Source organism: Rhinoderma darwinii, chromosome 7 (genome assembly GCF_050947455.1).
Source record: "Rhinoderma darwinii isolate aRhiDar2 chromosome 7, aRhiDar2.hap1, whole genome shotgun sequence".
Taxonomy (NCBI): domain Eukaryota; kingdom Metazoa; phylum Chordata; class Amphibia; order Anura; family Rhinodermatidae; genus Rhinoderma; species Rhinoderma darwinii.
In genome coordinates, this window is record NC_134693.1 from 13,309,427 (window position 1) to 13,321,710 (window position 12,284).

At 42.4% G+C, this 12,284-nt stretch overlaps 1 protein-coding gene across 1 annotated transcript in view; it reads left to right on the top strand.

The window, feature by feature from the left end:
* The window catches only part of IL23R (interleukin 23 receptor), a 42,996-nt gene extending 30,975 nt beyond the window's left edge, over nt 1-12,021 (top strand). Inside the window, exons 10-15 of the mRNA XM_075832096.1 lie at nt 884-985; nt 2,890-3,048; nt 4,449-4,577; nt 5,479-5,578; nt 7,791-7,881; nt 11,263-12,021. Coding sequence (XP_075688211.1) covers nt 884-985; nt 2,890-3,048; nt 4,449-4,577; nt 5,479-5,578; nt 7,791-7,881; nt 11,263-11,862 — 1,181 coding nt within the window. The 3' untranslated portion in view covers nt 11,863-12,021. The remainder of the gene's footprint in view (nt 1-883; nt 986-2,889; nt 3,049-4,448; nt 4,578-5,478; nt 5,579-7,790; nt 7,882-11,262) is intronic.
* Nucleotides 12,022-12,284: the final 263 nt, after the last annotated feature.

Here is a 12,284-nt window from a genome sequence, read left to right on the forward strand (position 1 = left end):
AAGGACGCTATGGCAGTATTATGTGAGCACAATATGGCAGTATTGGGTGAGCACTACATGGCAGTATTATGAAATCACTATATGGCCGTATTAGGTGAGCACTATATGACACTATTATGTAAGGACGCTATGGCAGTATTATGTGAGCACAATATGGCAGTATTGGGTGAGCCCTATATGGCAGTATTATGTGATCACTACATGGCAGCATTATGTGAACACTATATGGCAGTATTAGGTGAGCACTATATGGCAGTATTATGAAAACACTATATGGCAGTATTAGGTGGGCACTATATGACAGTATTATGTGAGAACTCTATGGCAGTATTATGTGAGCCCTATATGGCAGTATTATGTAAACACTATATGGCAGTATTAGGTGAGAACTCTATGGTAGTATTATGTGAGCCCTATATGGCAGTATTATGTGAGCCCTATATGGCAGTATTATGTAAACACTATATGGCAGTATTAGGTGAGCACTATATGGCAGTATTATGTAAACACTATATGGCAGTATTAGGTGAGCACTATATGGCAGTATTATGTAAACACTATATGGCAGTATTAGGTGAGCACTATATGACAGTATTATGTGAGAACTCTATGGCAGTATTATGTGAGCACTCTATGCCACTATATAGCATGCATACAACATTGTCCGATGCCCCATTTTTATTGTTATGGGGCTCTCTCACAACAATATATGTACCTTACCCAAACCACATCTTTATATATAGTAAATGTCAGTCATGTTGGCAGATGTTCCAGAATTGAATGGAATTAAGTAATAACTGATTTTCATTCACACATTGCACAATAAGAACAATGAAGACAGTTCACCTCTTCTGCTTTTATTGATGTGTACATTGTATTTTAGATAATGCTGCTCCAGGACAACGCCTCACTATTTCTCTATACGCAGTATACAGCACCAGAGTCAGCAGGCCCAGCATAGTCTATGGGTACACTCAAGAATTAGGTGAGTCCAGGATAATTTAATATTGTCCTCTGATATACTGTGCCTCTATCTAATTCTCAGTATGATTATATATTGTCCTCTTATATACTGTTCCTCTATATACTCCTCACCATGATTATATATCATCCTCTGATATATTGTGCCACCATATACTCCTCAGTATTATTATATACCATCCTCTGATATACTGTGCCGCCATATACTCCTCAGTATTATTATATATCATCCTGATATACTCTTTATTTTGATTATATATTGTCCTTTGATATACTGTGCCTCCATATACTCATTAGTAACATTATATATTGTCTTCGGATAACAGAGTCTGTTTTAGCGGTAGCAAACTGGCCAATGGTCCAGGGTCCATATATACTAGAGGATCCCCAAGGAAGGGAACCCCAAGAGCAAATTAGAATCCCCCAGTATTATTTAGCAGTGTATGGTAGTATTATTTAGGAATTGATTTGCAATATTATGTAGGCACTATATGACAGTAGTATGTGGACTCTTTAAGGGAGTATTATTTGGATACTTCATATTAGTTGGGCAATATATGGTGGGTTTATATGTGCTACATTTAGTAGTAATATCTTAGCACTGTATGGCGGTATGTCTTATATACTCCTCTCTATGATGATATACTGTCCCTTGATACACCATACCTCTATATACACCTCAGTATGATTATATATTATTCTCTGTTATACTTCATATATGCCTCATTGATCTAAATATTTCATAATCTTTGTCTTTGTAGAATGTGTATACAATGAAGTCTAAGTTGTACTGAATGAAATAAGTGTCAGTAGTAACTTTCAATCTCTTAAAGTTTGTTGCAGTTCTTGAGGTAATAGTCAAAGTCATATAGAACCGCGGCAGTGATAGTGAAGAATTGTCTTCCTATCTCAGGAAATAAGTGATCATGATCTCTACGAGCTCCCAGTGTTCTCCTCCACCTGTACTGACTTGTGTGTCTCCACCTGTATAAGACTGGTATCAGAAGCTGGTAATACCACCCCATATTAACCCTATAACAGGTGTAATTTGTGTATAGTTCTGTATAGGGGGTGCAAATTAGTCACTAGCCCTGGGGCTTCCATCATGTAAGGACCACATCGCCCAGGGTGGCATTGTTATTTTGGTATGGAGATATTTGCTCCATACTGTATGCCACTCTTTGTGCACTATAGGTAGGTATTATTTATGCACCATAAAGCACTGTTATTTAGCTATTATATGGAAATTTTAGTGGGTTGTTATAAAGCAATATTGTAAGGCACATTGAGACATATTTACTAATGCTGTAGTATCACCGAGACAGGGATGTAACTATAAGGGTGCAGAAAATGCAGTCCCACCTTGACCCAACACAATGTAAATTCAATGCATATAATGGCATGTGATGGTTAGGAGTGGGCTCTGATATATGATAGGACCCTGGTACGTCCTGCAGCACATTACTATGTAATTATATTGTAGTGTGCACCGAATTCACTAAGATGGCACGCATTGGTTGTAGAATCCATTGCAGCTACTGAGCTATGCCTGCAACTATACGACTATTCATGTGGATGTTCCTTCCTCATCTCCGATTTATATACTAGTTCATGCAGCCACAGATCAGGTCACGGGGCTGCAACTATAGGAGCAATAGACTCAAGATGGAGAGCAGAGAAGGGAAGGAGAGCAGGGAAGAAGGCAGTTTCTGTGACCAGGTGACCAAAAGACAGTTCTCCATAGCCTCCAAAATGGCTGACTTTGGTTTCATTGTCATGGGCACATGTAAATGATTAAGATTTACTTTAGTACATCCTTCTAGAAATTCAACAAATTTTGGATTCCATGATAGTATCACTTAAAAAAACGTATTAAAATTTAAGTAATTTTACTATAATCTTCTACAGCGCCTAACACAGGTCCCAGTTCTATAAAGATCGTCAATGCCTCATTGGATGCAAGAGTTATTGAATGGGCTGAGGTTCCTCTGTGTGGCAGACGAGGATTCATTACTGGATATACAGTGCGTATAAAACAATATTCAAATGGATCACAATTCGAGCACCGTAAGTAAACCTGAAATATGATGACGGGAATACACTTGTAAGTGTATTCTGTAACATGAACACTGGGTGGCAGTGTCTGCAATTTCTGAAATTTTGAATGTGTGACTATCGTAGCAACATAGAGCAATGTGTGTTTATTGTTACATTTATTTTGTGGTATTTAGTTGTAGTAGTTACAAGTGAACTCATTTACTTTTTACTTATTTACAGATGAAAGATGTAACTGAGTAAGGCTTCGTTCACATCTGCGTTGGGGTTTCATTCTGACGTTCCGTCGGAGCTTTCCGTCAGAACGGGACCCTGAACAGACACAAACTGACACGAACGTAAACCAGAGGTGCCCATGGTTTCAGTTTGTGTCTGTTGTGCACCGGACCCGTCGTGTTGCCGGAAGCAATAGCGTAGTTGGAGCGTAAACGTTAATAAATTGACCTGCGGTGCGGAATTTTATTCCATGTCAACTTATGCTGCGTTTTCATTGATTTTCTGCTGCGGGTTTTCCCCATTGAATTCAATGGAGATGCAAAACCCGCAACAGAAAAGCCATGTGTTGCGACGTTTGCGGCGTATTCGCAGCGTTTACGCCGCAAAAAAAACAAAACACTGCGCCGGAAAGAAACATACAAACATATTTAGCCAGAACACACTCCTTCTTCGTGCAGCCCGGCCTCCTGGGCTGACGTTGTATCCCATGTGACCGCTGCAGCCCATCACAGGCTGCAGCGTCACATGGCCAACGTGGTGCGATTTTTCGGACGGAAAGTCCTGCGGGTTCCAGGTCTGATACGCAGCGTGGTTTTTACGCCTTAAGGAACCCATTGACTTTCTGTTATGGTTTCTGTCATTTTACGGGAAACAATAGCGCAGCATTCTGGGCTATTGCGTCTGGTATTTTGGACCGGATCTGTTATGGAGGACGGTAACGAAACCTCCACTACAGATGTGAACAGGCACTTACTGCCTCCCATCTACTGCTCTTCAACGATCTGTAGTCTGTCAAGAAAACGAGGCAGAAAAGTAACACATGGCTGCAGGATCAGACTACACAGGGTTTGTTTATAGTCCACTACCATGGAGATACATAGGTCTGCATAGGAGCTGTGTACATGAAACGGTAGGAGTTTTTTTTTTTATTAAGAAAATTTATTTATTTTAGATGCATTGGAGCAATAACAGGAATTGGATACAAAGATGTTTAGACCCTTTATGTCGCATGCAAAATCATATTTTATTTTGCAGTAATAATATATTCTTCTAATTCCTTAGAAACCAAATAAATGCCTCACTAATGAGTTCATGTGCAGCTTTGCACATTGAAATGAAAACACAGCTAAAAAGAAAATTTTTTGTGCTCACAATGGATGGATCAGAACATTTGACATTTTCACTTCTCTCTACAGAAATCTCTGGATCAAAAAGACATTTCCTGTTCAATCAATTTAATCCAGATGAGCGGTATTCTGTGTGTATTTCTGCGTCTACCAGGGCTGGGGATGGGCCGGCAGATCACTGCATTACCTTTCATCAAGGTAAGAACACATAGATCTGCATTATTTGGTCTATTCACCTACAGCATGCTGCATTCAAAACCATTAGTGTGTTTATAATAATCCACAACTAGATTACAGCTGGGGGCGCTGTTGTATTATTGTCTATGGAAATAATTAGCTGCCCAGTGGTGGAAGGTGGTACTGCAAGTGACAGAAATTAAAAAGCTTTGCATCAGGACATGATATAAATATTTTCCAGGCCCCTCATTTTAATGACCAAGAAAGAAACTATATTATTATATATTGATGTAAATATAGCACAGTACATTTCATTAGTAAAGCACAGATGTCACTTGGATGTGATTTGAGTGACCGCCGTGCTTTCTAGCACGCGTTTGGTATCTTCTCCTCCTCACAATGCGAAGTGCATGTGAGGAGGAGGAGGAGATTATTTTGCTCCCTGTAGGGGTGGAATCCCTAATCCCCGGCCACAGCATTGCCGAAGCTGTGGCCAGGAATTGCGCTCCAGGAGAAGTCCCTGACTCCACTGAAGTGGAATCCCCGGTCAATTCCCTGTCGTGTGAATAGGGCCTAAGAACTAAAACACACTTTTTCAGGGAACTATAAAGAATTTTGTCCAGGGGGGGTAAAACATAGTGCCAGCAGAGTGCCCCTTATAAATAGTCCCAGCTTAGTGGCACACATTTACAATACTGCCAGCAGAGCATAGAAGTATAATCTATGGTGGTTTTTGGCAGAAAATAGATAAATGCGTACATCCATCATAGTCCAAAGTGGCGAATTGTTTAGTGTTCCTGTCATTTCGTTAACCCCTCATTTGAATTGGATACTGACATTGAACCTTTACCTTCTTTTACGTTCTTAGATTTTGTATTTTAATCATGGCAAGAGCAACTTAATGGCAACTTTATTTTTTCAGATAAAGATTTTAGCAGCTATGTGGGCCTCCTGGCGGGAATGGCATTTGGAGTATTTGTTTTGGCTGCAATCATTTTGACGTTATCAAGAATATGGAAAAGGTATATAACATATCAGCTCTGCACTGGAGACCTCATGATGCGTCGGCAAAGTTCATGTGTATATATATAATTGTTGTATAATATGTTTCTTTGTATACATCTTCATCAGTTCTTTAATCTGGATGTTAATCTAATATGCAGAAAGTTGCTTTGATGTGTAAAAGTGTGCGGAACTCGGGGCTTGTCCACACGTAACGGAAATGCTGCAGAAAATTTCTGCAACATTTCCGTTTAAACTAGCAGACATTCCGCTGCGGGAAAACGGCACAATTTCCTGTGTTTTTTACTGCAGAAAATGGTGCGGATTTTGCTGCGTTTTTTTCAAGTCTGTGAGATGGTGTCGTCTCCTCTGAAACGCGCAGCAATTCAGTCCATTTTCCGCAGCGGGATTGACGTGCTGTGGAACGAAATATACGCACCGCAGCTGAATTTCAGGACTGGCATTTTACGCAGCGTGTGAAAAAGGTTTGTTAAATCTCCCCCACTTTTGCTGCTACTGTATTCTGTGTATTTTTCGTCCGCAATTCTGGACAGAAAATACGCAGCAATTCCGTTACGTGTGGACAAGCGCTAGAAGTGTTCTGCAAGGAAGAGCAGGAAAAATATGAAGACTGACTACAAGAATTGTTTGATGGCTGTCATTTCTGCCCGCGGGGGTGTTACAGGCAGGATGCACGAACTTTTGTTCATGCCAAATTTTATGTTTAAAGGCTATGAACACCTTTTAAAACCTTTGATTTTATATATATATATATGTGTGTTTGGTGCAACCTTCTAATAAAATTTTATTAAAACATATTTTAACTTTTTGAGATACAGCTGCTTTGTATGCTGTATACAGAGTAGATGTATCTAGTGCAGAGTCCTGTATCCGTCAGGTCAGCGGGACTGACGGGTTCAGTGTCAGCAGCTCACACAAGATCGAGCTGTTATCGATCACATCTAAGTTCGTGACACATATAAGATCTGCTGACAGAACCCGTCAGTCCCGCTGACCTGACGGATACAGGACTCCGCGCTAGATACAGCTGCTCTGTATACAGGATACAAAGTAGCTGTATCTCAAAAAATATAAATATGTTTTAATAAAAAATGATTAGAAAGTTGCAACAAACACACTGATAGACATTTTTGAAAAAAACAAAAAACACAAAGGTGTACATAGCCTTCAATGTGTGCCCCTTTGTTTGGTAAAAAAGTAAAAAATGAGAACATGCCAGCATTACCAGTGTTCAGACAGCAGGGGGAGCCAATGTACCCGCTCTCTGGCTACGTGCAGTTGTGCATTCCTAGTATTAGCAATATGGTGACGTGATGGAGGTTTCACATTGACGTACAGCATGTGGGAAAAGGGTTAACACAGCGAAATTGACCGGCCGCAGGCAAAAAAGAAAATCAAGATTTAAAAAAACTATTTTTTTAAAATTCCATTTTGGGCATTATCACAGGGATTGCCGTATCTGCCGCTTAGTTAATTATTGGTTAGTTATAATCTCTATTACGCTTTTTAATCCACGTCTGTGTAGTTATAAGGTGGGTGTTGAACGATTCGACAGATATTCCATAGAGGTAATTTGGTCGATAAAACTGATGACAAGTGTTTCTATACATATTCCATTCACCTACAGCAATCCAGTTATTGTTTCATACTAGAAACAATAAGAGTTAAATCATAGGTTCCCCTTTGGTAAGCCAAGGCTGAATCTACACTTTTATATTAGGCAATGCCCATAATTTACTTGTGCTGACACACAATGTTATTCGACAGAATACAGGCTGCTGTCAATGACTCCTATAGTCTGCTACCTCTCTCATGGTTTAGTTGTAGTTTATAATCATTCTATCCTTGCTGTATATACAGCTCCTTTAGCTGCTGTATATAAGCAGAAGGAAGTAAGAGCTAAACAGAACATGCAAAGCTGCAGTATAAAGCATGGGGGAGACACAGAACAGCAGCTGCCCAGGTGTAGTTAAAACAAGCTCAGGCTCTTATTAGACAAAACAGGTGACTATTCATAAGCCCTTGACAGTACATCCACTGTGACATGAAATTAAAGGGGAACTCCAGATATTTTGTGAGCAGGAACGCTCTAAATGAAGATGCAGTGTAACCTATATTCATGTATGTGTTTGAAGTAGTAATGCTAGAGCTGTCTTACTATACAAATCATCACTTCATTGCCACAAAGTGAGTTATTTCTCTCCGTTTTAGGGTGAAAAAAAGATTTCTACTATTGTTACCCAAATGCCTACATGAAGAATATCCCCGTGTGGAGAGGAGCTCAGCAGTGAAGTCGCTGCAGGTAACTGATGATTGACAACTGAATGCAATGCGTAGGGGGAAATCCGTACTCAATCCGCAGCTCAATCCGCAGCAAAATCTGCATTGAATGAAACCGGCAGTGGTATGCGAAATCTGCATCATGCTCTGATTTATGTGCAAAATGTTCAGCAGCATGTGAACGAGATTCTTTACATTTTATCTACCGGTCTGTTAGGCCTTATTCACACGAGCGTATTTCACGTCCGAGTTACGCGTGTTAAAAAAACGGACGTCATACGGACCTATGCAATTCAATGGGGCCATTCAGACATTCAGTGTTTTTCATGCAGCGTGTGTCCGCTGCGTGAAACTCACTGCATGTCCTATACTTGCGCGTTTTTTGCCCATCACGCACCCATTGAAGTCAATGTGTGTGTGAATATCACGGACAGCACACTGACGCACATCCGTGTGCTGTGCGTGATTCACGCTACAGTTGCTAAAGAAATTCTGAGAAAAAGAAAAACACCTCCTTCAGTTGTTTTTGCTGACGTAAAAAACGCGTGAGATACGGATAACATACGCGCGTAAAAAACGGAGACATGTACCGTAAACGGATGCCACACGGAACTGCAACGCAGGAAAAATGCTGCATTTTTTATGCGCGCAAAACGGACACGTTCGTGTTGATAAAGGCCTTAGGGTATGTTCACACGGCCTATTTACGGACGTAATTCGGGCGTTTTTGCCCCGAATTACGTCTGAAAATAGCGCCTCAATAGCGTTGACAAACATCTGCCCATTGAAAGCAATGGGCAGACGTTTGTCTGTTCACACGAGGCGTAATTTACGCGCCGCTGTCAAAAGACGGCGCGTAAATAGACGCCCGCGTCAAAGAAGTGACCTGTCACTTCTTTGGCCGTAATTGGAGCCGTTACTCATTGACTCCAATGAATAGCAGCGCCAATTACGTCCGTAATGGACGCGGCGTTCAAGCGCCTGCACATGCCGTTACGGCTGAAATTACGGGGATGTTTTCAGGCTGAAACATCCCCGTAATTTCAGCCGTTACGGACGCCCTCGTGTGAACATACCCTTAGGCTGGGTTCACACGTGGCGGAATTTCACTTAAATTCCGCTGCGGACACTCCGCAGCGTTAATCCGCAGCGGAGCCGTTTGTCCATTGACTTACACTTTAATTTAGCAGTGTTCGTTTAGACGAGGCGTAAAATTCCGCTGCGGAGCATAGGCTGCGGAGCGGAATTTGGTGTCCGCAGCATGCTCTGTCTGTTGCGGACCAGTGGCGGACTCATGGCGGAATTTCTCAATTGACTTCAATGGAGATTCTAAGTTCCGCAATGAAGTCCGCAGCTGTCATGCACATGTTATGTGTGCTGCGGATGCGTTTTGCTTTTTTAACTTGACATTTCTTCATTCTGGCTGGACCTATGTATTTCTAGGTCTACAGCCAGACTGAGGAAGTCAATGGGGCTCCCGTAATGACGGGAGCGTTGCTAGGAGACGTCAGTAAATAGTCACTGTCCAGGGTGCTGAAAGAGTTAAGCGATCGGCAGTAACTGTTTCTGCACCCGGGACAGTGACTACCGATCCCAATATACAGCAACCTGTCAAAAAATAGAAGTTCATACTTACCGAGAACTCCCTGCTTCTGTCTCCAGTCCGGCCTCCCAGGATGACGTTTCAGTCTAAGTGACGGCTGCAGCCAATCACAGGCTAATAACAGGCTGCAGCGGTCACATGGACTGCCGCGTCATCCAGGGAGATCGGGCTGGATGCCGAAGGAGGGACGCGTCACCAAGACAACGGCCGGTAAGTATGAATTTCTTTGACTTTCACAAGGGAAAGTGCTTCCCTTCTCTCTATCCTGCACTAATAGGGAGAAGGGAAGTACTTTTACCGCAGTCCGCAGCAGCTAGTCCGCATCAATTTACTGCACATTTTGTGCAGATCCGCTGCAGAATCTGCAACGCAGATTCTGTGCGGCATTGATGCGGACAGTTGCGGAGGAAATCCGCCACGTGTGGTCATGCCCTTAGTCTTCTGCTGCAAATTCTCCACCTGCAGGAGAATCTGCAACAAATCTGCTGCAGGTGCACCCATACACATTGGATTAATCTCAGCCGAACCTGCTAATATCATCAGGATCGGCCAACCATCTGACGTGTATGGGGGTCTCCCGACTCTCCCCCAACGGCAGATATCGGAGAAGAGAATGATCGGGCAGTTGGATTTCAACATGCCCGATCCTTTTGTTAAGAGGTGCCTGCAGCGGGTTTCTTCCCGTTCCCCATACAGAATACATGCACGCTTGGCAGAGCCGACTGTGCGTGTATGAGGGGATCAGGAGGAATAGCGGTCAGCCAAATGAGCATTTGGCCGACATCTAATGGGTATGTTCACCCGCTGAGGATTCCGTCAGGATTTTGACGCAGATCCTGCACCTAAACCGTGACAGAATCCGCTAACATTCAGCCAGCAATGCATGTAAATATTGTTTTTTATACCCCAGTCACGTGCTCGCAGATCATCTCTATTGAATTACAATGGGGTAAATCCGTGTGCAGATCCACTGGCCAATCCAAGGCAGACATCAGAGTTTCAGTTGGGGATTTTTGTCTCAGATCCCTTAAGAATTCTGTGGTGGATTTGCCTTTGGCAAATCCGTCCTGTGTGAACATGGCCTTAGGACTTATGCACGCAGCATATATTACGGATCTGTGTTATACGGCTCCATAATATGGCTCCCATAGTCTGCTACAGGCCCATAGTGGAGCTCCATGTGCCTCCAATTCTATACAGAACGATACAGAGGTTTTACAGCCAGCATCAAACTGGGGTTCCTTGGGCCCACCAGAGAATCTGATATTAAGGGGCCCACCCTCCATCTATATAGAACATCTCTACTTTTTATTTCATCATAGTCCTTGTTGTGATCATTGTACACACAGGACATATCATCAATAAGGTTTTATAGGTCATTTGTGAGTCAACGCATGAGAAATAGGCCCTAGTGGTAAGTGATTGGCTCCATAGTTACCTCCAATTGGGGTTGCCTTCTGCTAGACCTTTAAGGCCCATTATTGTGTTAGAGCCTGGGCCCACAGGAGGATCCTCTGGTGGGCCAGTCTGACCCTGTTTACGGCGAGGCACCAAATGGCACCACAAGGGATAATACAGACCCATAGGGACTCTTTGCCGTGAGCATGGACCCTTTCTTCGAGATCATTACCCAATTATACAACTTTTCAACTAAGATCAGAAGCAGCTTTTTAGGTAAGGCCATGGTATGAGAAGAGGGAATAAAGGTTTAAATCCCGCAACATCTTAAATCATAGGTGTCAGGCTCAACTTTTTTATTGTATATTTTAGCGCACAAACTGAACTTATTTTATACATTAGGAGGCCAACAAAGAGAGTCCGGAGAGTCTAGTACCTCTATCTAGTGACCCGGAAATTGTGGAGATCGAAGAAATGCCGAAGGAAGTGACAAGTTACCCGGTGACAATCACGTCAACAAAACCTGCCCAAGAAACCAAAAATATCACCGAAGTGGATGAGTCGCCTTTAATCCCAACCGCTGATATTGACGTCCCTGAGAACTCATTGGGATATAGACCACAGACTGCAAATGTCACTTCCCAACAGCCGGATTTCTACTGCAGTCCCGCTCAAATGTTGAATCTACAGATGACAATTTTGACATCGGGAAGCCCGGTGATTCCCACCAACAATACGTTCCTATTGAACACTACAGATGATATTTTTGAAGAGATGAACCTGATGGTCACAGCTGATATTGATGTGGAGGATGAACCTTCTTCCCGGCAGTCAACCGCCAACCCTACTCTGGAAAGCCTATGGGAGAATCAAACGTTCATGGATATGTTGGTAATGCAGGACGTTCCCGGTGACCAGGTGACCTCTACTCAGCCGAGTCTCCTTCAGGAATTCGATGACACAAAGTCCTACTTTCCACAACTTTTCTCTGGGAGATTATAACCATGTTGTCTCGAAGGCTGATTTTCACCTCGGATCGGATCACTTGATTTGGACCATCATCGAGTTAATCTCTGGATTTATTTTCTTTCTTATGGCTGCTGAATATACTGGAAATTGTAGCACAAGGAACCTCACGGGTCCTTCTTTGTAAGCACTAGAACTGGGCCACTTTTAAACAATAAGGGGCACGTTTTCCTAATAAAAGGTTTTACAGTATTTAGAATTGGGCATTAATATATTGTCAAGCCCGGGTAATTTGAGGGTTTATATATTTTATATTTTTTTATTGTTATGGGCACCTCCTGTTGAAATAATGTCAAAATTATTTTCAAGGGGGCGCCCATTTGTCAATATGATATGTGCCCTGACAAGTGAATGGGGTCGGGTGGCGGTTCCCTGCACAGCTGGTGACCAGGAGCGCT